Below are 27,304 nucleotides of genomic sequence, written 5' to 3' on the forward strand. Positions count from 1 at the left end.
GTTATGAAATACTGCTTTGTGTTTTAAACCAGATGGAGTAGATCATTAATTTCAGCCAACCAGAATGTCTTAGTTCAGTAATAGCAAGCAGCTGTTCCTTACATATTCAGATATTCATGAAGTGAAATGATGTAAAATATATATGATATAAATTTTTTTGTTAACAGGAATCAGAATGTTTTGGAATCAGGTTTCTTGCTTTGAAGATTGATAGCTAGTTTTCAGTGTGAATCGATTACTAGTTTCCACAGCTGAAACCACCTCAGTATTCAACTTTGTTTTAGTATAATTAGAACTTCAGGACAAATTTCTAAAAAATTATACTATATTCCCAAAATTGATTCATTTACATTAACCTCTTAAAATGAAAATCATAAACATTTTTCTGAGGTGTTTTATAATTAAAATGTACAACTTCTGCTTTTGTAGGAGATCTGAATTATATATATATATTTTATATATCGAAGTTTAGAAATAGCCACAGCTGATGGAAAAAAACCAAATTTAAGCATATGAGAAGTGGAATATTATCATTAGATATCCTCATGGTTCTTTTTTAAATCCCTGTAGCCTGATGACATGGTAGACATTTGATAAGGGCGATTACATTGCTGTGAGTTTAAAGATAAAGATCTCATATCAAGCCATCTGTATTATTTTAGTCCATTGAATAGTTCGACTAAATGAGTCTTTGTGCGCTCTTTCTCCCTCTCTCTCTCTCTCTCTCTCTCTCTCTCTCTCTCTCTCTCTCTCGATACGTGTCATTAAAATTTAGATAATACCAGCCTCTTGTCTTTTATTGTGTGTGGTTGTATTTTCAGAAACATCAGGTAAATTTGTAAAACTGCAGATTCATTTGAATGCTTGAGCCATCTTATTTAAGTCTTTGGTCTCCATGGAACTGTAGGGGTTTCCGATAAAAGCAGCCTTAGTAGCTTTTAGCCACAGAGGTTAAGCTAAATCACCTGTGATTCCCTGGGTCTTGTCTCTCACTTTAAGATGAAATAGCATTTGCTGCTTCCTAGTCATTAGTATTGCCTTCTATATTTTCAAACTATTAAATATGTCAAAATATGTGTTTTCTCTCTTGCTTTTATTTTTTTAAAGGATCTTGCTGTTGTCCTATGAAAATAGGAATCTAGTATCTCCTTTAGTTACAGTATTTTTTTCTTTAGAGTCTAAAATTATTGTGATTATAGTCGCTGAGTAATTTCCTCTTCCATCATGAAAATGCTGCTTTTTGCTGAAAGCAAATTTACCCACAGAGAAAGTATTATTTATAAAGCTGAATCACTACTACATATTTCTAAATGACTTTTTACTTTGTTTTTATTATCAGTTTGCTGAATCTTATTCTTAGCATTTAATATGTGGATATATTTCTGGAATGTGAAGTTGACAGTACTTTGTTTCTATCTCAGGATTATTGTAAAGCCATAGTTTTGTAATAATAGTTTATACTAATAGTTTATATAAACTATTTTCATAGCTTTTGTGATATCTCTTATCAGGTATAGCCCAATAAATTATGGTTTATCTTAGTCATTTCTTTCTCTCATTCTCTTCATTACTGATACCTATTTTCTGCCACACAGCCACAATTTCATTTTTGCCTAGTTCACTAAGGAGCCCAATGTTATGTTTTCTCTTGACTTAAAAAAATAAAGTTTATTTTAGTAACAATATATAAGAAGATATTGAGGTTTTGTATTTTTTACCTTTCTTCACAATGTCTATAAGTCAGTTTTTTAACTGACTTTCAAAAATCAGAAAGTTCATAAATTACCTGTGCTAACAATAAATGTGCTTAGATCTCATCTTTGTTCCAGTACCTACTCCATTTTACTCATAGTCCTATTATCATCATTACTAGGAGCATCTCAGAAAGGTGTGTTGTATAACTGTGGTCTAAAAGGTTTCATATAATTTAATAACCTAAATGGGTATAATGCTCTACAGCTTACAAAGTGCTCTGGTGTAGATCATCTCGGTCTTCTGTTTGTTCTCTGGTAGTTTAAATGTTACCTGAAATTCTTTGGCTCCTTATTGCTATCTTTGAATCAGTGTTAGAGTAGGAGCTTTGGAAGGGCACTCTTAGATTTGTCTGGACTTGGAGTCAAAAATATACAATTCCTTTTTATCTTTTCTATAAAAGAATTAATTTGGAATGCAGAATGCTGAGAAACAAATCAAAGTTCCAACTTCCAAAGAAGTTGAGGTGTTTGAGTTGAGGATTTTATTTACTTAGGGTATAATTTAATTTTTATTCCTCATTCTAGTAAAGAAAGGTTGCCCATATTATCAGAGCTGCCTAAATTTTGTTAAGGCATTAAAGGGCACAAATAGAAGCTATAGTTTACTGAATGAATTGCTGTGCCCTAGAATTCTTAGAAATTAATTTCAGAGGTATAAATTTACTGTTTCGTACTTACATAATGTCATGTTTATTATATCATCCTTATTGTATTCTGGGTTTATAAAATTGCTGACTGATCTTTAAACTCAGACATTTTTAGTTTGATCTCTATTTGATGAGCTCCCAGTTTGTAGTCTCCTGTATTCCATTTAGCCTTTTGCTACTCTTTTTTCCCTTTGAAGACAATGGGAGCTCCGGGTCAAAATGAAGATGTTGAGAAATTGACAACAGTTTTTCATTTAATTTCTTCTTCTTAATCCGGCTTACTTCATTAGGTCATGTAGTATAAACTTTTAAAATTTAATTCCAGTATCTTATTGTTTGTATTTATTTTCTGGGTGTTAGAATCTTTTATTCAACTGGCAGGCTGAATATCTTTGTATTCATTTTCAAAGTGTGATATGTATTTTATCTTGGCATTTTACTTAGCTATGTTCCTCTGAAATTGGCAGGTTTCTTAAACCTTGATCTTCAGTTATTTGGTTTTAATTTAACAGAGGAATTTGTTGATTTTTGTGATCTTAACCTTGTTAATTTTGGCCATGCTCCTGAGAAGTCTTCAATCCAGATAAAATTGTTTTTTTAACTGGTTAACTGTCAATCTGTTGTGTCCTGGCGGTTTCCATAATTTCATTTTTTTATAACTTTTTGTGTTTAACTGATCTTTTGATTTATTAACATTTAGAGGACAGAGAAACTGGACTAAATATTAGATACTTTTAAGCTACCTCTTAAGCATTTAAAATTTACTAAAGCAATAAGAGAAATACCAAAGATATTAACACTTCAAAAATTATGTAATAATACAAATCTTTAGTTTGTGAATGTGACAAATGGGTATATGTAACAAGTAAGTATACTTGTCATATGGAAGTACAAATCAGCTCACTCATTCATTTGCCGACACTATTACTTAATTCTGCCATTCACTTGATTTGTAGTAACTTTACTCTTCAAACAGATTTTGTCATTTAATTGCTACCTATCTTTCAAGACTCAAATCAGTTATACTGCTTCCTCCCTCCTCTCCAAGTAAGATTTTCTAACCCGTGCAGAACACAGTAATCTCTCTTTAGCTTCCTCTGCCTCCAGCACTTTCAGTACATACATTCATTCCTGTTGTATATCATTTATTAGTGAAATGTGTTATTTAATTGCATCTTAAGTGTTTGTCTTACATTTCACTTAATCTAAAATTCTTAGAAACTGCAATTTTTTGTATTTCCCACAGAACCTAGTAAAGTGTTTTATGCAACTGGTAGGTGTAAAATGATCATCTGGTGACTAAACAATTTTGCTTACTATGTGCCAGGTTTATAAACAATGTTGTGAGTATGACCTAGCCAATATTTATCTATAGGTCACTTAACAACCCAGGATACTTTCAGAAAAGGAAACTTTAAAAAGCCTGAGCCCTTTGCAGATAATTATTAAAAAGCCATATACTGAAATATATTTGTTCTATGCCTATGATAGTCCTGACGCCATCACTTAGAACCTTTTTCCTCAAATTCTTTTCTTATTCTTAACTTATTCATCATTCTATCAATAGTACGTTATCTTATTGCTTAGACTGGAGCAAATAAGAAAGTAGTATCACTCTAAAATCAACAAGAAGTAATAACAAAGACTTAGATATAGGAAAAGAAGCACTTTATAAGCAAAGAAAAAGAACTCAAAAACTAAAAACTAAAAAACTACTAAAACTAATGAATGAGTACAGTAAGGTTGTAGACACAAGATCATTGTACAAAAAACAATTGTACTTCTTTTTTTTAAAAAAAGGTTTATCTTGAGAGGGGGAGGGGAAGGGCAGAGACAGAGGGAGAAAGAGAGAATCCCAAGCAGGCTCCACACTGCCAGTGCAGAGCCCGATGCAGGGCTCGAACTTGATCACTAACGCTGAGATCATTACCTGAGCCAAAATCAAGAACTTAACCAAAATCAAGAGCTTAACCAACCAAGCCACCCTGGTACCCCTGACACCAGGTTATTTAATGTCTCCTTGTCTGTATTCATTTTGTTTCTCTTAGCCTGGACCATCCTTACTGTCCCATACTACCTTACCTCACCCCTTATCTTTTTTCTTTTTTCTCCAAAAACTATTAAGTCCCTTGAAGGCAGAGATTGTCTTATTTATCTCCGTGCTAGTATTGTACTACCACATAGTAAATGCTCAAGAAATGTTTAGTTGTGCTGCGTTGTTGTGAGCACTTAAGTGTATATGATCTTTTGCTCATATTTCCAGCGAGAGCAGCATGTCGTGCCAACATTTCTCTTTCCAGATTAAACATATAGGTTATTTTCTTCTGTTGCTTGATAGAATAGTTTCCTTCTTATTCCCTACAAATATGTTTCACTGGTTACCAATTTTCCTTCTTTCTAGATGGATTAATTGCCTCTGAAGGAGCCATAAGTCCAGATTTCTTCAATGATTATCACCTTCAAAATGGAGATGTAGTTGGGCAGCACTCATTTCCTGGCAGGTAAATAGTCATCCAAGAAAAATCTAATATATGGTGCTTCCCTTGTTTTTGAAAGGCTAGAAATCTCTTCACTCCCCATTTCTCTATCTTTTTTCATTAAAGAGGAAAAAGTCCTCAATATTTTCAAGAACATGCTTGTTTTATTTTGAATTAACTTATGAAGTCACATATTTTATATTTAAAAAATGGAGATGGCAGATCTGAAAATAAAAATGCTTCATCACTTTGGAAAATACAGGCTGTCCATTGAAATACTTTTGCCAAATTAATGAACTCAGATTGTTTCCCTAAGTGCTCCCCAAAGCCAGTAAAATACAAGAACACGATTCATGTATTTTAATAATTATTCAAACATCACTTTAAAAGCTGATTAAAGTAAAGACTGTTCTTCCCTGCATGGCATTCAAGTAAAATATTTAAGAAATATATGGCATGCCAGTGTTGTTTTACAATTATAATAAAGATTCCTTTGGCAAATATCCTACTTCATTACTGGTATCATAGATTTTTCAGATGTTATCAGAAAGTATGTACATTATTTTCTCCTTCCTATCATTCCTAGAGATGCAATAGTTTGTTGAAATTTCACATTACACTGGTTCGATGAATGTTTGGGGTCTTGTTTAAATTATTGATTTAATTTCCTCTTCTAAAATTCTACTTTTCATTAATATCAATTATTTTCACTTTGAAGGATGTGTTTAATGTATTTTTTTACATGAAAGAATGCAGTTGTGACCAATATGTTATGATTTTTAATGATACTGCAAGCAATATTGATCATCTGTGTGTAATCTATTTTATGAATATCCATCATATTTACTTTAACCTGCACAGCAATGTTTTAAAGCAAGTATTATTATAGCCATTTTACAATTGAAGAAATCAAGGCTCTAATATTTTAGCTTAAATGACCAACTATCACAGGTAGGGTGGCAGAGGAAAAATTTGAACTCCAGTCTATATGTCTCAAAGCTTATATTCTTTCTGGTAGATCATGATGCCTAATTTGGAAGAAAACACAGCATACTATAGTGACTTTTAAGTGTGTGTGTGTATGTGTGTGTATGTGTGTGTGTGTATGTGTTTTTAACCACAACTCATATTAAGCAATACATTTTATATTGCAACTTAGTGTACACATACAGATTTGTTTATATATGTGGTGTATATATATACATATATTAATATATACACACACATACATATATATTTGTTTATATACATATATATACCTATGCCTGTAAGTAAGACAAAAATTTTTAATGATAGTAAGAAGGAATTCTGTTTTATCCTATTCTATTTCATTTTTAAAATGCAGATTGCAACCAACTATGTGATTTCACAGCTCATTGATGGTTGTGACCCAAAGTTTAAAAGCATGGTGGAAAAACATAGGAGTATTACATGAAATGTGATATAACATTATATACAGTTCAGTATTCTGTAGTGGATTTTAAATAAATAATATCACTTCAGAAATAGTTTCATTGGTGACTGGATTGTCATGGTAGGAAACTCCTTGCCTTAGGACATAAAAGTTAAACATATTTAAACATCAGAAAGCATACGGCTTTTGATTGCTTCTGAGGTTTCTGTCTATATTAGCTATAATTATTTCAATAGAGGCTCTGTTTAATCATTGTAACTACTATACTCGATCATGTGACAATTCACTGTAAAAATGTTTTCTGAAACATAATTGGAAAAGGAAGAAATTATTTGGGTATATAATCCTAATTATTTATATTGAAGATTTTTGCTGATAGCATCACAAGATTAATTATGCTGGCATATTTGTTTCAGTATGGCACATATGTGTTTCACTATTTTGTTCACTATGAACAAAAACATTATTTTGGTATCTCCTGCAGATATTGCCAGTCTAAAGAAAGCAGACTGATACTACTCATACATTACTTATTTCAGAAAGACTTGCTTTCATTTTTTTTTACATAATTATATGATTAAGAACCTGAACACTTTCATTAAAATTGAGCAGTCAAAACAGTGAACTTTCTGTGCTCAATTCAGCAAAATCTCTCATTTCTGTTTTTCAAAAATGGTCATTTTATAAAACAATGAAAATTTTTTGAGAGATGGTGGTACGCAGTGAATAAATTATACACTGTTCAAAGATTTCAGGATTTTATTCCTCAATTCTGTTAGTAACTTTTTTAAAACATGACTTCAGGGAATCCTCTTACCTTTGTACCTTCATTTCCTTTTCAAGGGCAAAAATATTTAAGTAGCTTCTTTTACATCATAAAAGACACAACACAGTAATGTTGGCCTAAAGGATTAGCTAACAAAACTTACTGTAGACTCTTTTTTCAAATCAAAAGAGTGAACTACTTATTTATTATAATCATTTTGACTTGAGAATTGTTTGACCTGTAAAAAGAACTTCTCCTGAGAAAGTTAAGTCTTTCATCTCTTGTCTTTTGTAATTTTTTAGGCCTTAAATCACATAACTGTATCATTTTCTCTTTTTATTTCCAGAAGAAATAATTTACAATGAATTTCCTCAGTTTTTTAATAGGTAATAGATCAAATAAAAAGGGACTCAGTTGTATCAGCAGAGATACAGAGAAAGTATACAATATAGCCAAATACCCATAGTTGCTTTTTATTTTATTGACCTGCTCTGGAATCATTTACTTTGTTTTATTCAATCATTTTTGATTGGTTAGGATTCTATCTTAATAGGATTCGTAGGCTTTTCTTTGATAGTAACAAACCATGCATCTTAACTCTGGCTTACTTTTTAATTCTGCAGAGATTTAAGTATTTTAAAGTGCTACATAATTATTCACATATTTTGGCATAATTTTGCTGCATAATGTCCCAGATGTGAAATTTTAAACTAATGGCTACTTTCAGCTTCTGATATCCAATAGGTAAATTTAAAGCCTATTAGATCAAATAACATTGACTTACAATACTACTTTTGAAACTTTTTACTTTAACAAATAGGAATATTTTAAACAAAATAGGAATTTTTTTAAAAAAAATGTTAACAGAAGCTATTGGACTCTTGTTCTTCATCACCATTGGAAAGATTCTTGAGAATATGCAGACTTAATGGGCAATATGAAGAATTTGGGTTAACTATGAAAGTGTAATGTCTTGATTGATTTCTGAATGAGAGGAAACGTTACCTATTGGGGGGGGGTTCCCTTTAAATCAGGGAAGTTGGGGGCGCCTGGGTGGCGCAGTCGGTTAAGCGTCCGACTTCAGCCAGGTCACGATCTCGCGGTCCATGAGTTCGAGCCCCGCGTCGGGCTCTGGGCTGATGGCTCAGAGCCTGGAGCCTGTTTCCCATTCTGTGTCTCCCTCTCTCTCTGCCCCTCCCCCGTTCATGCTCTGTCTCTCTCTGTCCCAAAAAAATAAATAAATGTTAAAAAAAAAAAAAAATTAGGGAAGTTGTCCAGATGACTTATAAATTCTTTCCCTGTTGTTCTTTATCACATGTGTTTGATAAATAAGCACTGTCAAGTTACCTGGAAGAAGAATTGTTTTTTAAGTTTATTTATTTTGAGAGAGAGAGAGAGAGAGAGAGAGCAGGAGAAGGGCAGGGAGAGAGGGAGAGAGAGAATCCCAAGCAGGCTTCATGCTGTCAGCGTAGAGCCCTGTGTGGGGCTTGAACTCACAAACCGTGAAATCATGACCTGAGCCGAAATCAAGAGTCGGATGTTTACCCAACTGAGCCACCCAGGCACCCCTGGAAGAAGAATTTTTTTACAGTTAATATAAAAAAATGTGAATTTTTATCTTTATTATTGTTTTTAATGGTTTGAGAACATGAAGCAAAAGCACGCTCTTCAACCAGTATTCGTGGCTTCTCAGTCTTTGTGGTTTTATATGTTTGTTTCAGTGGGTTCAGGTAAAGTACATGATCCCAAGTTCCTGAAAGACAAAGAATACGTTTCTAATTTGTATGATGCAAAGTTTTTATTTTTTAATTGTTCAAAGAAAAATTCTTCCCTTTATTCCTAAAGTGACAAAGTTTAGTAATAGGACAAATCTGTTAAAATGGGGACACTGAGCCAGATTTGGAAAATCGTTTAAACCATTTAAATTGGTATTTTTCTTAAAATCCAAGTCAGGAGGTCCTTCTTAACCTGAATGCCTACATTTTTGTAATATAGCAAGGCAGTTTAATTGGAAACAGTGAAAATTGTTAAACTCATCTATCCTGTTCTACAGGGGAGACTGAATGTTTGATAAAATAGATACTGGCAGTTGGACAGCAAATCCTGGGTTTTAGACATGTGTCACTATCAGTTTGAACCTTTTGGCGCCAGAATTTCCCAACACTTGGAGGTGATGCAAAATACATTAGGGCTCTCAGGTTAGCTATAGAGTTGCCAATCCCAGAGGGTTAGATGTAAATCTTCCCCCCAAACACATCTGAACTGGTGTTAGAAAGTAAAGTGGAACTTGCTATTGAAGCTAATTAAAAATAATAGGAGTAGGACTAGCTTTTTTCCCCCTTCTATACAATATATCCGTACCATATTTTTGGACCGTTTTTTTTTATTATAACTCTTACTTTTCAAGACTAACAAGAACCTCATGTTGAGTATTTTTAAACTGCTTCCAGCTTTTACAAATCAGGTTTTGTTGCAGTAAAAATGGTCCATTTTTCTTTTATAGGAATCCAATTTTCATAAACTGGAAAAAAAATTGCAGAGACTGCTTAGGTTTCCTTGGGGCTTTGAAAAATATTTTTCAGGCCTGGAGTTCTTCTTTGTGGTTGGCACACTGATGTCATTGACTGACCATTTCACTGGAGTCAAAGCCATTATCTGAGCATCTGATTCTCACACTTTCATTTTCTGTACATATTTTATGTAGCCTGCCTCTTTTTCTCCCCTTCTTAGCATACTTTGACATTAACTTTCTGTTCATTACATGTATTATATATTATACATACACATTTTTTTATTCTGTTCTAATTTATTTTTTTCAAACATTAAATCACAGTTGGAATGGCAGTTGCACTTTAAAATCCTCCTGAATAGAACTGACAAATTATTTTCTCAATATATAAAAAAAGATGTTTTATCCACGGTTTTAAATGTATAACTTTTTCCTGAGACAAGGACTCTACATGTGAAAATTAGGCTAATTTCTTTAGTTCTAAGGCCAGTATGCTCAGCCATTCAGCCAGTTTTTTCATTTGAAAAGAGTAACCTCAAAATGACATGTTCTCAATCTAAAAGGCATTGTGTGGTGTTCACAGAACTACATATTACACTTAGAACTGAATATCATGAGATTATTTCAAAGCAGTTATTCAAAGGAGAAATCAAATTATTGTCTTTGTTACAACCCTTCACTTGGCTAGTCAGGAAGTTCTTTTCTATTGAGAGGAATGTAAATATGCCTATAAAAATTGATATCAATTTTGAATGATAACCCAAACTCTTCCATTCTAATAAAGTTTTAGTGATCTTCATTATTGAGTAAGTAGTATAGAAAGTATATGGAAGGATCAAAAGAAAATGAAAAGAACCTCCTAGAAGTAATTCCTTTGATAGACATTGAGACCATCCATTTGGTCAGCAGTATTTTAGGAACTAAATGAATTGGTATATACTTATGAAATCTTTTAAAGATAATCATTAACTAAAATACTGCTTTATTTAGTGTGTTATTAAATTTTTATCAAAAATTATTATAGCTTGGGGCACCTGGGTGGCTCAGTTGGTTGAGTTTCCAACTTCCACTAAGGTCGTGATCTCACAGTTCGTGAGTTCTAGCCCCGCATCGGGCTCTGTGCTGACAGCTCAGAGCCTGGAGACTGCTTTGGATTCTGTGTGTGTGTGTGTGTGTGTGTGTGTGTGTGTGTGTGTGTGTGTGTGTGTGTCTGTGTGTGTGTCTGTGTGTCTTTGTGTCTTTCTCTCTCTCTCTCTCTCAAAAATAAATAAGCATTAAAAACGAACTTTAAAAAAATTATTATAGATTATTATTTGTAGATTTCTTTTCCTATCAATTTTGCCCAGAGGAGAACATTTATGAGAAGCCTTTAAAAAAACTCCTGACTTTAATTTTTTCCAGATATGGTGGTTACAAAATAAAGCAACCAAATTCCATTTTCACCTATCAATTGCCAAAATTTTTTTAATACTAATTCCCACACATAGAAGCAAAGAAGTACTCTGATACACCTCTATGGGAATTTAAATGGATAAAACCTTTGTGGAATGCATTTGGTAATCAAGAACAAGATCCTTACATTGTTCAGTTCCTTTAGCTCTGTGATTTCATTTCTAACAATTTATCCTTAACGAATCAATAAAAAATAAACACTAGATAAATGAACTGTTAAAAAAAATAAGTGATTGGGGTGCCTGGGGGGCTGTCAGTTAAGCATCTGACTTTGTCTCAGGTCAGGATCAATCTCGTGGTTTGTGGGTTCGAGCCCTGTGTCAGACTCTGTGGTGTCAGCTCAGAGCCTGGAGCCTGCTTCAGATTCTGTGTCCCCCTCTCTTTCTCTCTCTCTCTCTCTCAAAAGTAAATAAACATTAAAAAAAAATCCTTTTAAAGTGAGTGTGTGTCAAAGAAAATAAATACACTGAGTTTAGTGAGTGTAGTGTACACCTATCTAATTGTGGAGTGAATGTTATTTTTAGCAGCTGCTTTTGTGTCACATGATATTATCTATATATTAGATTATATTACTCCAGGATTCTGATTTAAGAGCATAAATATGAAGGGGGCGCCTGGGTGGCTGTCGGTTAAGCGTCCGACTTCTGCTCAGGTCATGGTCTCATAGATTGTGGGTTTGAGCCCCACATCGGGCTCTGTGCTGATGGCTCGGAGCCTGGAGCCTGCGTCGGATTCTCTGTCTCCTTCTCTCTCTGCCCCTCTCCTGTTCGTGCTCTGTTTCTCTCTCTCTCAAAAACAAACAAACATTAAAATTTTTTTAAAAAGCATAAATATAAAGGTCAAAATAGGTAAAAGCAGATCCATTTAGCAATAGATAATCACTTTACATTAAATTCTCCACTTTTTAAAGAATTGACCACAGAGACCTTTTCATTTGGTTTTTCCTTATAGAAAATTCTGTTTAAAAAAATGTTATTTACCTATAATGTTTTGGTAGCATAAAAGTGAGTATACTACTGCCACATCTATGATTTCTAGTAGTGAAAGTTGACGGTATTTTTGGAGTATTTGGTCATTCTATTTATATTCAGTTGCATGTATAAAACATGACAATAGACTCACTGATTTAATCTTAATATGTAAACATATTTTCATTTTAAGACAAGCCTATTATTAAAGAATGTATAACATTAAAAAACAAAAACTTACTAAATGCTTTGTATATACAAGGCACTATTATACCTTTTATCGACTCTGTTCTTGGCATACACATTTGTATAGGTCCCTAATATTTGTTCTTAGCTGTATCTAGTTTGAGATATTTGCAAGAGTTGCTTCTCAGTTTAAATGCAATTATGTTAAATCATAATTAAAACAGTTAGAGGAGAACTTCTTTATAGAAGCCAATGGGGTTGGGTAACAGACAATATTCTATTTAGTTTTGAAAGTTGCTCTGTTTCAGGGTGTATTATTTGGTCTAAAAATATCTAGATCTGTGCAAATTTTTATTATAATTGTATTAAGTTACCCAAATAGCATTGTTTTTAATATAGGTAAGCATGTATTTCAAGATTAGTAATCAGTGCTATACCTAGTCATTTTAAGTTCTTCCTCCTTTCGCCAATATTAACCAAACAGAAATGTATGGTAAAATTTCTTAAACCATTTATAAGAAATAACACTATGTGACAGGTAAAATTATATCTAAGGTAATGAAATTTTACTCTTAAGCTTGTGGAATGGTGAAAACAGGAGAACACAAGATGCAATAGCTGTGTAACACAGTTCTGATGGGAACGTTAAGTCAATGCAAATAAGTGACTTTTACACTATGAGACTCGGGCTGTAACATAATTTGTATTACACTAAATTGCACTTTTCTTTTTAAATACATAGCCATTCTGCCAGTATATTTTTTTATTTCAGGAGGTGACATGTCTTAGCAGCCTTCTAAAAGTTTCAAGGAAAAATGTTTGAGGCTTTTTTTTTTTTTTGGTCTAAATCAGAGTGTACAAAAAATAGTAACTTGCACTTATGTATATATCATCGTGTATTTCATTTGATCATTGTGTGAAGTAGATAAGGGAAAGGGTAGTCCTGTCTCTATTTTAACAAAAGTAGAAATGAAGGCTTAGAGATTTTTAAGGGAGTAGTCCAAAATAGTGAAGCCTTTACTATTATACCAGTATGGCCTCCAAAAGGCAGGCAGATTTATTAGTCTAACAGTGAACTGTGCTTTATAGTGTCTTAGAGTAAATGTTATTAAAATTCAGAGTAAGATATGTAGTTTCTGCTATGCAGCACAACATTGTTTACCTACTTTGCTTTCATATATTTCACATAGTTTGTTGCAAACTGATGTTCAGATTGCTTGGAGGCAAGTTGCTAAAAATGTATGAACACATTAAGTAATTAATTACTTAAGTAAGTAATTAATAGTGAACTAATAAGTAATTTAACTACTGTTAAATTCTCTTAAGTACTTCTTAGTTCATTAAGTTCTCCACAGAATAAAGAAAAATAAAAACAAAACAAAATAAAAGTTCTCCACAGAATCCAATCATATAAAAAATGAGGATGAAATGAGCAAAATAATCTGTCTCTAAGGGTTAATATCTCGTGCAAATCATTTATTTAGCTAATTAATGTACATGTTTATATACATGATGCTGTTGTTTTGAATCCTCATATGTTAGTCTTAATTGTCTTATTTGTTTAGACATTTTATAGAGACAACAGTCTTCCTAGCCTTAAACAAAGGCTTATTCTGCTGCTGGGACACTAATGATTTGCATTTCCCAAGGAGAATTGAATTAGGTTTTATTAGTAAATTGGGCCTATAACTTTTAAGGCCAGATTTTTATTAGATTATCACACATCAGCATTAGCAAATTGTAAACTTTACTGAAATATAGAAATACAAGCCAAAATTCAAGGCTTAGAATCCTGGAAACTTGGGAAGATGTTTTATCCTAGAGAAATTATACTCCTGACTTGTAAAAATATTTTAAGTGATTTACTTTCGTTTGGAAATTTAGAAGCAAGAGAAGAAGTTGGCAACAAAACTGCTCTCGTTAAGTTTGTGGTAATTTTCAGTCTGGTGATCTGAGCAATACGTGTTAGCTGTATATAAGGCCCAAAGATGCTCCAAATGAAAATGAAATTTACTGTCACTTTATTAGGACTTTTATTTAGAAGAAATGCAGCATAACTGAGTCTATAAATAAAAAAAGTAATCGGACTACGACTGGATCCTATAAAAATGTTAACACATCAATTATGGTGTAGCTTTGTACTAGAAGAAATGACATGGAAGTTAATCCAGTCGTGGCCGGGAAGTTAATTATATCACCACCTTTTAAGAAGGATTATCTAGTGCTAAAGTTTATACATTTTCATATGTATTAATTGTATTTCTTTGACTATACAAATATATAAAAATTAGTTGTAAATTTAAATGTAAAGAAAATAGGAAGTCCATAAGCAAAGATGACTGCTTTTGTGACATGTTTGACCTGTGAACAATGCACTTATTTAAAAAAAAAAAAAAAAGTGTTTTTTTTTTAAGGGAATAGGATGTAAATTGCCATTATAAAGCCTTGCTTATTGACATTCTAATGAGAATAACAAAACTGTAAGCAATTTGTTTGATAAACACAACCACTCCCTCCAAAAAAATAAGAGAGGAAAACACATCATGTCTTTTATTTCCTGTAAATCTGGATTTGGTGATATTGAGTTTACTCCTCAACTCAGAGATACTCTCTAATTTAAAATTGATTTATTGTAACCCATCTGTGTTTTGATTGATTCAACCATGTGATTTAAGTATTTATGAACAATTGTTAAAAAAAATTCCTTAGGTTAGAAATGTTAAACCAAATATTTTTATTTGTTTTAAAAAACATGAAATCTAGAGCCTATAGGTTTTTAAACATAATATTAATTAATTCCCATATTTTCCATATTGCCCATAGTCCTTCCAGATGTGCTGTTACAAATAGCTCACCCCTCAGATATGAGCCATATGGGTTCTGTAAACTGATTTGCACTTATTTTGAATAGGAATTGTGTAGATTGCAGATGAATTATTAAACTATATTTATAATTGCCAAATAAATCTAAGAGCAAAATATTAAACTGTAGTAAATGAGAAAAGAATGTGCAAATGAAGACCTGCCTGCTTTAATAAGTTGAGTGGGTTACCTTCTCAATTTCAACCAAAAGAAAAGAGTTGCCTTTTTTTTTTTTTTTTTTTTTTTTTTTGGTTATTGTGTTTAAAAAAAAAAAAAGGTCTATAAAACTGCTTACAGAAGTATCTAAGACAAAAACAAGGAAATATAATGTTCTAAACTCAGCCGGTCCAAACCACTTGAGCTGCTATGACAGCTCATAAAACTGAGAGTAGTTTTTAACTGGGCTCTGTTTTACATTGCCAAAGTGAATTTTCCTTGCAGGAAGTAGCCAGAGGGTTTATTTAGTTTCCAGTCCATGGCTTTGATCTTTCTGTACTGTCACATCTCGGGTTACATAGCCCTTTTTCACTGCAGTAAATCTGCAACAGTTAATGAGAATAAAATTTCCTCCTTCTTACTGATCGCATGCTGTTAAATGCCAAACCACAGCCAACTGCATATTTGCAAAATTTTAGCTACAATGTATGAAAACAGTGCAATCAATTTAATCTTGTTGTCTTTGTAATTCATTTTATTGGGCTTTCTTCCTTTTTAAGTGACCTACTTTATCAAGTAAGTGGTTCCAAAGCCAAACCTGGGAGGAAGATTTAGAATGTTTAATAAACTGAGAGGAGAAAGGTGTGTGTGTGTTGGGGAGGAGGGGTGAAGCGGTGAGTGCACGTGGATCTGTACCACCGTTAAGATTCAAATTGGGTCTACTTTAATGCTTTCGAAAGACCAAGCCTCTTTTTCTCCTCAAATAACAAGCTGGTTTATTATTACTTTGATTATGTTGTATATTCCGTTTCAACATAAATTTGTACCTAATGAGTTTATTTAATAGGTTAGAACATTGTTTTTCACTTTTAATTGCATACATTTCTTTTGAGTCTATAGTACTTAATGGAATTTAAAGGATTTCAAAAACTTTGATCCCTGCATTATAAGAGCTGTCCTTAAAGTAAAAATAACATTGTTACCAGCATCTGCTGAACCATCTCATCAAATGGGTCCTTACACATACTGGTGATATATAAATATCTGTTGAATGAACCAATGGAAATTAAAAATCACATAAAGCAAGCTGAATTTTGTACATTAATAAATACATATATCTTCATACTGAAGTACAAGAAAATCTTACATTTTTTATTTTTCATTTTTGGCTACAGTGAAATCTCTCAGTTGAGGCATTATTTGATTCAGTTAATCTATGTTAAATTTATTTCACTCACACCTTTAATCTTCGGTCTTGTTTTGTAGTTGGCAACTGGAACTTACAGCTCAAGAAATTCACACTTAGAGGCCATTTTAGATGATAGCCATTGATATATGTACTTTATTAATATTATGTATTTATATAGATCATATATATATACATTATAAAATTAAATATAAAAGAAAGCTGGTTTTAGTTCCTCATCATTGAAGTCACAGGACTTCTGCTTTCACAGGACAAGGTATTTCTAGTCTCATAAAAATCAAAATGTTGGGATAAATCAATAGTGTGTAACATCCATTCATTGATTTACATAACTCTCAAAAAAACAATGACTAAAAATGTATTGAAACTCAGAATATTTCTAAATTGGAGGCAGTAAAGTCACATCTCCCGATAAAACCGAGAGAGGACCCACTTTTGGGACAGTACCAGTTGTTAGATACCACAGTAAGAAAGGAGGGTTGGAGGGGCGCCTGGGTGGCTCAGTCGGGTGAGCATCCAGCTTTGACTCAGGTCATGATCTCACAGCTCGTGAGCCCGAGCCCCGCGTCAGGCTCTGTGCTGACAGCTCAGAGCCTGGAGCCTGCTTCAGGGTCTGTGCCTCCCTTTCTCTCTGCCCCAACCCACTTGCATTCTGTCTCTGTCTCTCTCAAAAATGAGTAAACATTAAAAAAAAAATTAAAAAAAAAAGGGTTGGAAAGGAGTGGTTTGAAAATTTTAAGAGAGGTGCCTTACTGCCCAAGGCCTTTTTCAGCAGGTGTTAAATATAAGGTAGAAATGTTGAACTTTAAAATTTTAGTTCTCTTAGAATTATTATGTTTTCAAATAAGCCTATCTAGGTGTACTTTCACTGTAACATAATAGTTTGCATGTGAAAAAAATGAGGCTAAAACAAAATTCTAGACTCTATCTGTGGGGAAGACTGTTCTATAGTTTGTTTCTTTGTTTTTCTACAACTTTAATTCTGTATCAGACCATTAGTCCGTAAGCCCCCCCAAAATTCTGGATTTGAAAGTCCACAGAAAATTTCTGCACAAAATAAACATTTTTTTTTTTTTCAGTTTTTGTTGTTCTTTAAAAAAAATTAAAACCTAGGGACGCCTGCATGGCTGAATCCATTGAAGCGTCCGACTCTTGATTTAGGCTCAAGTCATGATCTCGTGATTGATTCCTCGGTTTGAGCCCTGCATTGAGCTCTGTGTTGACAGTGTAGAACCTGCTTGGGATTCTCTCTCTCCTCCCCTATCTCTCTGTTCCTCCCCCACTGATGCTTTCTCTCTCAAAATAAATAAATAAACTTAACAAAAAATTTTTTTAATAAAATAAAAATCTTAAAGTGAAGCTGCCCACAAAAATTTGTTTCTGGAACATGAATAGTCAAGTCCAGTTTTAAATGAAATTACTGGAAAGGAATAGAAACAATGCAGGCTTCAATACCATATAGACTTCATCTTTATTCTAATTGTATTGTTTGGAAAGTTATTTTCTAAAATGATTTTGCATCTGTCTGCAGTCAGATATGTTGATTAATAATTATGATATGTATTGAAATATATTTGCTGAGTGCCAGGCAATATGCCAGTTGCTGTTTATTACATTCCTTATCTAATTTCATCTTAACAGCTCAGGGAAGAAGACATTATTATTAAGGAAACCAAAGCTTATCAGGTTAAGCAACTTGCCCACAGGTAATCATTCCACCACCTAATCTCTTCTCTTACTTTTACCCATCTTTCTCTCTTCCCTTCTGGTAGAATGAAGGAAATGTCCTTTTTTTTCAAAGTCCAGTCGGTTCATTTTGCTCTGAATTCCATCCCTTCTTGCCTTCTCAAGGACTTCTTATTCTTTTCATCATTTTTCATGACTTTTCATCATTATTTTCCCTTCTGGATCATTCCTGTCAGCTTACAAACATAATCTGGAATCCCCCTCGTTAAATTCTCTTGGGCGCCACAGCACACTTCAACTACTGCTCATGTCTCACTTCTCTTCATAGAATACTCCTCAAAAGACTCCCATGTACTCTTCAGTTTCTCCAGCCTAGTCAGAATCATCGGTAATCTTCATGTTGCCAAATCCAGTGGACCTTTCTCATCTTTTTTAAATTTTTTTTTTCCGTTTTTGTTTTTTTTTTTTTGGGACAGAGAGAGACAGAGCATGAACGGGGGAGGGGCCGAGAGAGAGGGAGACACAGAATCGGAAACAGGCTCCAGGCTCCGAGCCATCAGCCCAGAGCCTGACGCGGGGCTCAAACTCACGGACCGCGAGATCGTGACCTGGCTGAAGTCGGACGCTCAACCGACTGCGCCACCCAGGAGCCCCATCTCATCTTTAACCCAGCAGTATTCGGCACAGATGTCTGGGCCCTGCTTTTTGAATCTCCCTTCTTTCATCTCAAAATACCCCATTTTTCTGATTTTCCTCTAAACACTTCTCCATTCCTTCCCAGTGTTCTGTGCTGTATATTCCTCCTCCCTTTCCCTTTAAACACTGGTTACTTAAGGGCTTCGGCCCTGTTCTCTAACAACACCCTTTTGGAGAGCCCTCTCTTCTACCTACATCCACTACCTAAAGGATTTCATCCAGATTCCATGGCCTTAAATCCGATTTTAGCTTAAATATTTATCTGAGACCTTTCCTCTGAGCACCCACCATTCCTGTCCCTGTCCCTATTTAACATACCCAATTGAATGTTTACTAAGATGATCAAACATAAGTTTTGATTTTCTCCATGCAAATAGGTCCCTCCCCTAATCTTCATCTCAGTGAGTGTCACCATCATTCAGTAGGTCAAGGCATAGACTTGGGAGTCTTTCCTGATTCCTTCCTTTTCCTCATATATTCCTTCCTCAGAGAGTCTTTTTCCGACAAAACTGTCAAAAGTAGCACCTTCTCCCCGATCCTGTCCTTACTGTCGGTTTTAGCACCCTAATCATCTATTTGTTGTTCCCTTGTTCATCTCCCTCCTTCCACAAGAATGTCGTCTCCAGAAGACCAAGAACTTAGACTTTCTTATTCAAAGTAGCATCTACAGTGCCTGGCATACACTAGCTTCTCAGTACATATTTGTTTAATAAATGAGTTATAAGGGTCAGAGCCATTAGTTTAAACACATATATGTCTTGCTCCATTTCCCATGCTGTATTTTACTTTCAGTGTTGTTTTGTTACAGTGTCTTAGTTTTATATTTAATCTTTACTTTTTCAGTATTCTTTCAAATGTGCAACGTATTAAATATGCAATCAAAATATATTACGTGCTTGTATTATAAAATTTGGGATAGGAACCCATGCTATATGGGAAAATTCTATATAGGATAAAAAACTGTCTTCTGAATTGCAGTATTTTATAGATAAAGATACTTGCCTTTGTAGTTAAGACTGAATTAAGAAATTCTCAGTTCACATGTATTATACTACATATCTGTTTGAATCTACTAAGAAGTACTCCTCTCTACTGACTGTAAGCATTCTGTACCATAAAAAAGTGTTAATGCCAAAAGAAACTTTAACGTCCCAGTATTACAAGTTTTGCATTAGTTTTCATTACCAAATAGCTTATGTTCTGTTAGAAACAAATTTTATGTTATACTTAAAATGAATAAAGGTTTTCTTTGATCTTGTTTCATTCCTATTACTGGGTCTTAATAAAAATGACCTGTTAGCAGTCAGTAAATCAGAAGTATAACATGTTGGAGGTTATTTTGTTATTTCCAAAAGATACCTTTAACTTTTACTTGAATTAAAGACATTTAATGAAATTAGCTTTATAGAGTAATGATAAATGAAATCAACTTTATAGAGTATAAAATAAAGATACAATCAAGGTAAGGATGTGCATTAAATGTTTTAATACTTAAATTTTCCTATACTCAGTAACCTTTTTGATTGACGAGCACTGGCTAGTTTCTACGGATAAAGAGATCAAAATCACTTCCCTTTGAGAAGCTTATAGTTCAGGGTTAAAATATAATTTTTTGAGATAACTTACATTATCCTATTTGTTATTCTTTATATCAACTTTTTTTTTGAAAACTTTTAAGGGTAATAAGAGGCTTAGAAAAGGAATTAAGGAATTAATACTAAGTACGCTGTCAGTATTTGGACATGGTTGGTCTAATACATGTTCCTGCCCATTTAAAAAAAACATGAGAGAGAGAGAGAGAGGCAGGGGGGAATGGTAGAGAGAGGGGGAGAGAATCCTAAGCAGGCTCCGTGCAGTCAGCACAGAGCCTGACACCGGGCTCCATCCTACGACCCGAAATGTGAGATCCTGACCCGAGCCAGAGTCAAGAGTCGGCCACTTAACAGACAGAGCCAGCCAGGGGTGCCCCATTCCTGTATATGTACATTCCTGTACATATATGTATTATACATTTCTGAATTGTCCTTAATCTTTAGAGGACACAATCTTTAGAAAAGAATGCCACTCTACCTTAATAAACAGTTTTTTAAGAGTATGCTATTTAGAATATTGCAGTTTCTTAACTTCCATTACAAAAGTATGCCTTTAGAAATTTTTTAAGGAAAAAAATCCGATAATCTGATGATGTTTTATGTCAATTATATCTCGAAGCTGGAGAAAAGTAAAATTTTTAAAAATGTTAAAGATACTGTGAAGAATTTTCTTAGATAACAAAGTAAATAGAGTGATAGATTCAGATTTTTTGCATTTTAAGCTAAGCATTGCAATACTTGACAAAGAATCACATTATTATTGAAATATAGCCCCTGAATTATATAGACTGTTTAATAAAACATTATACTTTGATGGTCTGGTAATTCCCTAGAATTTAGTTACTTCATTAGAACAATAAGTACTTTGGAAAGATTAGTCCAGACAGCAGCTTGTTGTGGCTTTGTAATAGAGACAATGCCTCTTTACAAACACATCAGTGTCCTACAAAACATACTTTGAATAATTGTGTGATTTGAGGAAAGGCATTATATCAGAGTTTGATGTGAATGTTGATTTCTGATGCCACCTATCTCTACTCTTACTGAATAGAAACCTTTCCTCTTACATAGTAGGTAGGTGGGCAGGTAGGTAGGCAAATAGCTGTTCCCAAGGGAATACATGACCCTACATTTTAGTCTTTGATTTACACTGATATCATAGCTATTAATGAATTCTCAAAGCTTTTAATTGAAAGAGTTTCAGGTTACACACGATTTGTTTCAGGTTTTCTCATTAAAGAAAAAAAGACAATAAACCTCCATTGGTAGTTGTTTGGAAATGGAAGAGATGTCTGGAATTAAGGGGATTGATTATGTACTATTATCCTGTAGATTATAATTGTGTAAGGATTTTAGGCCAACATGCAGTCTTTAAGTAGTAGCCCAGACCACTTAGTAATTTTATAACTGCTTAGTGCCTCTAGCAAATAAATAGAACTCAGACCTACTTCAGAGAGACAAATGGGACGGTCTGTAATAAAATCAATTTTCTTTTTAAAAAAAATTTTTAATGTTTATTTTTGAGAGAGAGACAGAGCACAAGGAGGGGAGGAGCAGAAAGAGAAGGAGACACAGAATCCCAAGCAGGCTCCAGGCTCCGAGCTGTCAGCACAGAGCCCAATGTGGAGCTCCAACACACGTACTGTGAGATCATGACCTAAGCTGAAGTCGAACACTTAACCAACTAAGCCACCCAGGCACCCCTGTAATAAAATCAAATTTTAGATGTTACTTTGTTTTTATATTTGAGAAAAAATGATTGGTAATTTTCTAAAATGTATACATCTATTTAACTGTTAATTCTTAGTGAATTTAAAATCTGTGTATGTCTATGTTGGTTTTCATGTAAAAGTTATACCTTTCTACAGTCTCATTTCAGACTGGAGAGGTACGATCAACAAATTATTTCTTACTCCCTTTGATTGAGTTAAATATTATAAAATAATTAGTCCTTTGAATAGACTTATAAACAGGAGCATAATTAATGATTTCCTGAATATCTTCTCTTTTGTGAACATATATCTGCATTCTGTTTCAAGTAATATCTAAAGTTTATCTAAAGTTGATATATCCCATTTTTTCAGAAATTCTTTCCATTTCAGGTTCTTCCAGCTAAAAACAAAGCACCTTGGCCTGTCAGAAATTAAAAGGCAATACAATCTTAAAAAGGAATCCAGATTTGTGTGGACAGTATCAGGTGGCTAATTTAGAGCCCCTCAAATGTGAAAGGATGGGAGGAGGCTTCTATGAACATAGTTAGGCAAGTAAATTTTTAAGTTGCAACTGTAACCTAAAACTTACATCTTTTCAAATTGATACAAGAAACCCCATAAAACTATATTTACATGGCTGTTCAAACTTCATGCTAGGATCTTTTTTGAAGTGGTTAAAAAAAAACCCACAGAAATTCTTAAAAGTCTCAAAAAGTTGTGTTTTTTTTTTTAAAGTTCTCTGGGTTTTAAGGACTCTATAAATATTGGACTATTGTAATTCAACTTGTTCTCTGTATACACTAAGGGGAAAAAAGAAACGATTAAACTTTCTTACAGTTGCATCTTGCCTTTTTCCCCTCAAGTCTTGGGGTGGGGGGTACTGTTTGCCATCAGCAAGTGGGCACCATAGTCATTTTAAATAAGTCAGTTTGTAATCTTTCCTTGTCCTGCATACTTGAAAAACCTAATCTAGCTATACCTATATGCTAGTTTGAAATACTGCCTAAAACTCTATACTGCCTATAATCTCAAAAATGTACAGTCAGTGCATTACCGTGTCCCTGAAGATTTCTCCTGATAGTTGCCCAGCTTTGCTTATAAGTCCCAGATTGTCGGGCTGGCACAACCCCAAGATAATGAACATCACGGAATGAAAATACCCTATCCTAGACACGTCCGTGACCTGTGCCCTTTTCTAACAGCAGTAAACCTGAGTACAGAAATGTATGCAGTTTGGGAAGTGATGATTTGTGTGGAATAACTAAAAACCTCACCCTTGATTTACTGCTTTCAAAATAAACTCACTGAATATAAAATAAGGTAGAAAAGCATGCAGAGAGACATTCGCGGTATTTTCATCCCAACATGTGTTGTATCATTTGCATCAATCATGATATAGAATCTGAAGGGTTTTGCTTGAATAACCTTATTTATACAAGCAGTCGAGTCTCACTATGGTAAAAGGAAGATATGATTGGCCTTGGCATTATTTTAGTGCAATAACAATTAGTTGCCTACGTATAGGCATAAATCTCTATGAATTATGTAACAGCCCTATAAAAGCAAACGGAAAGCATGTGTAAGAAGCATGCCAAATATGATCGAGTGTCTTTTAACTGTCTAGGTCATGTGGCAGGAGCCAGAATTTCATAAGTATTTTTAGGGAAGGCTCTATCATTTTCATATGTCATAACAATAACAACACCAAATATATAATCTCTTAACTGTTCTTATAAGAGACTTGGACGTATAATAATCTCAAGGCAGATGTTAAAAGGGATAGCCATTATTCTTACTTTACAAGAAGAAATTATGACAGTTACAAATATAGGCTGAAACAAGTTATATCAGTAGAAGCAGAAAACATATCCAGATATTCTGGGTTTGAGGTCATTGCACCCCACTAACTTTAATAAAATTCGGGAGTTGTTGATAAGTTTGTACTTAAGTTAGTTTTGCTAATAAATATACTTTCCATTTCTTAAGGGAGAAAAAATGCCCATGTACATCAGTGATTTAAAAAAAAAGTATCATGTTTTCTCATGTTGCTTTGAAAATAACTTTAATTTAAATATGGCAATAGGGTACAAGTCAGAAAAGTAATTGTTAGAATCGTATACATTCCAGTCTACACTGAATTAATTTGCTTGGTATCATTGCAGCATGTGCCCAAATTGTGCTGGCCCCGTTCTGTGAAGATGGTATAGAAATACCTGGCTGTATCATCAGAACTCTACAATCTGGTTGAACAGAGTGATTTAAATCAGTCCATATCTTGACAGTCATCTTACAGTTAGCCTTAGACATAAACAGAAAATGATTTTGGGTTTTTTGTTTTTTTACAGACCCATGACATAACAAACATATTCTCAAGGACAAGAGAGTTTATAAAAACTTAAGAGTAGAGATTTACTTTACTTTACCTGTTTTTCTAGTGCTAAATACAATGTTGGTATATTATATAGTATACTGAGATTTTAAATGCTCTAGAGGACACTAAATAGCTATGAAATATTTATCTGACCTGTAGTGATTCCTGACTTAGTGGCTGAAAGTATTTATGTAACAGTGTCCAACATAGATGTTTTAAAATATCACAATGTAAGGCAATGTCTTTTGTTGTATATTTAATATTATAAACTTATTTTGGATCAAATTTTCACACTTCCATGCTTAGCTATTTAAAAATACACACTTTTGGGGGCGCCTGGGTGGCGCAGTCGGTTAAGCGTCCGACTTCAGCCAGGTCACGATCTCGCGGTCCGTGAGTTCGAGCCCCGCGTCAGGCTCTGGGCTGATGGCTCAGAGCCTGGAGCCTTCTTCCGATTCTGTGTCTCCCTCTCTCTCTCTGCCCCTCCCCCGTTCATGCTCTGTCTCTCTCTGTCCCAAAAATAAATAAACGTAAAAAAAAAAAAAATTAAAAAAAAAAAAAATACACACTTTTGGGCACCTGGGTGGCTCAGTCAGTTAAGCGTCCGACTTCGGCTCAGGTCATGATTTCATGGTTTGTGAGTTTGAGCCCCGCGTCAGGCTCTGGGCTGATGGCTCAGAGCCTGGAGCCTTCTTCCGATTCTGTGTCTCCCTCTCTCTCTCTGCCCCTCCCCCGTTCATGCTCTGTCTCTCTCTGTCCCAAAAATAAATAAACGTCAAAAAAAAAAAATTAAAAAAAAAAAAATACACACTTTTGGGCACCTGGGTGGCTCAGTCAGTTAAGCGTCCGACTTCGGCTCAGGTCATGATTTCATGGTTTGTGAGTTTGAGCCCCATGTCAGGCTCTGGGCTGACAGCTCAGAGCCTGGAGCCTGCTTCAGATTCTGTGTCTCCCTCTCTCTCTGCCCTTCCCTGCTTGTGCTCGCTCTCTCTCTGTCTCTCTCTCTCTCTCAAAAATAAACATTAAAAAAATAAAATAATAAAAATACACACTTTTAATTTGTCTAAACATAGTTTCTATTATATATATACTCGTGCCCTCAATTTTAGAAAAATGTCACTTGGTTTGATTTTAGGTACAAAAAAAAGTCTTTACTTATCAACCACCATTTGATTTTTATTAGCCTAAAAATTATTGAGACAAACGAATAAGTAGAGTATGACATATATTGGAAACTTTACATTAAGCTTCGTATATTTGATAAGATTTTTGAGATTGGTTTTTTTTTTACAACACTTATCTACCTCTTATGTAAGGTAGTAAAAGAAAGTGAAAAGGTTTAAAGTATATCAAAATATCCCCAAACTGTATTATTTATTTGAGGATTTGAGAGACAAGGTATTAACAGAAGCTTAACATTAATTTTTCATTTATGAGAGAGTGATCTGTAGCATGCATGTTAGATAGCCCTGTTTACTCTGATTGTGTCCATATGTCGGATTTCTGTCTGTTTCATAAAGAAAGATGGGGAGTTCATATAGCCCATTTTACATAGTATTCATGATAATTTTAGGTTCTATTCTGTATCTTGAACTTGTTCGTTTTGATAGTGCATTATCACTTTAAGATTCTGGATTGTGCTTAAATTACAGTAACCGAAGGTCATTATTCATATTTTTGCTGGACTGAAAAGTTTTGAGTACTAGCATTAACGTTTGAATTATGCTCAAGGTCTTAGACTTTGCAGCATGTTTAGTTTCTTTTCATTTCTTATTAGTATTTTTCAGTACTTAATAGTCTCCTGCTCTCACCTCCAACAAGAACTTCTCTCTGTTCAACATCAGAAACATTTTCCTATTTGGCATGTGCTTTCTAGTTCCCCAAGCAGTATAAGCAAATTGGAAAGTTCAGCTGTCATTCTTGGAAGGTCATAGATCACACTAGCAGCCTGAGTAATCCAAGAGGTTTTAAGTATCATAGCATTTAGTTTAAAGTGAAATTTGCTCTGACAGGGCTGGCAGACCAATAGGAAAAAGAAATATTTGTGCTTGGAGAAGTGCATATGTAGAGACCAAGAGTATAACTGATGGCTGGAAGTGATTTCAGTCTAAAAAAACAAATCATTAAGAGAGTGCATAGGGGTAAAATACACAGTTCATATTTTAAAGAGTCTCAAAATGAACCAGCAACTAAGGTTAGCATTACATAGTAATTAGCTGTGGTGTTCAGGCTTTAACTCACTCAGTACCAGACAATATGGTTAAACTATCGCTGCGAAAACATTGCTACTTATGTTATATTCACTACTTTAAGCCTACAGCAGTAATTTTTGTACCTTAAAAAACCAAGGTATTATGACAGATTATATAAATGTTGAACCAGTAACAGACAAACAATTATTCAAAGGAGGTGCTAATGACTCGGTTTATTGACCTAGGGGTTACTTAAGCAGCTCAGTGGGTTCCCTGAACATTTGGTGTTATGAAATGAGGTACTGCTTGATAGTATAGAACTGACAATTTCAAGAAGTCCTTGCACTTAATTGAAGAACAAGTTAAAGATGACTAGAATGGCATACTTCCCCTAAAAGATTATTATTAAAAGTTCAAGACCATTATAGGTTTGAGTAAATACTCACTTCAGCTTGATAATCACATTTGACAGCTGCCATGAGGCACCTATGAGAGTATTTTTCCTGTTAATTGCTACAAATAAGGAAAAAGAAAATATCTTCTCATAGCTCCAGTTATTTCTTTCAAGTCATTGTTCTCTTCAAGCGGGCCAATTCTGAGTCACAGGAATACAAGGTTGATAAATTCTTTTCTTGAGTGTGCAGAGCAGATAAGGAG

The 27,304-nt window shown here is 34.0% G+C and overlaps 1 protein-coding gene and 1 long non-coding RNA gene across 3 annotated transcripts in view; one reads left to right on the forward strand and one right to left on the reverse strand.

The window, feature by feature from the left end:
* The window catches only part of KIFAP3 (kinesin associated protein 3), a 177,274-nt gene that overhangs the window by 140,722 nt on the left and 9,248 nt on the right, over positions 1-27,304 (forward strand). For both annotated transcript variants that reach the window (XM_086693965.1, XM_025926270.2), the window contains one exon: positions 4,803-4,902. In XM_086693965.1, coding sequence (XP_086550091.1) covers positions 4,803-4,902 — 100 coding nt within the window. The remainder of the gene's footprint in view (positions 1-4,802; positions 4,903-27,304) is intronic.
* LOC147572706 (uncharacterized) lies at positions 8,666-27,199 on the reverse strand. The gene is made up of 2 exons (XR_015246074.1): positions 27,094-27,199; positions 8,666-8,811 (listed from the first exon to the last, which is right to left on the reverse strand). It is a non-coding gene; the product is annotated as an uncharacterized LOC147572706 (long non-coding RNA).

This window comes from Puma concolor, chromosome E4, assembly GCF_028749965.1.
Source record: "Puma concolor isolate L17-30 chromosome E4, mPumCon1.1.hap2, whole genome shotgun sequence".
Lineage (NCBI taxonomy): Eukaryota > Metazoa > Chordata > Mammalia > Carnivora > Felidae > Puma > Puma concolor.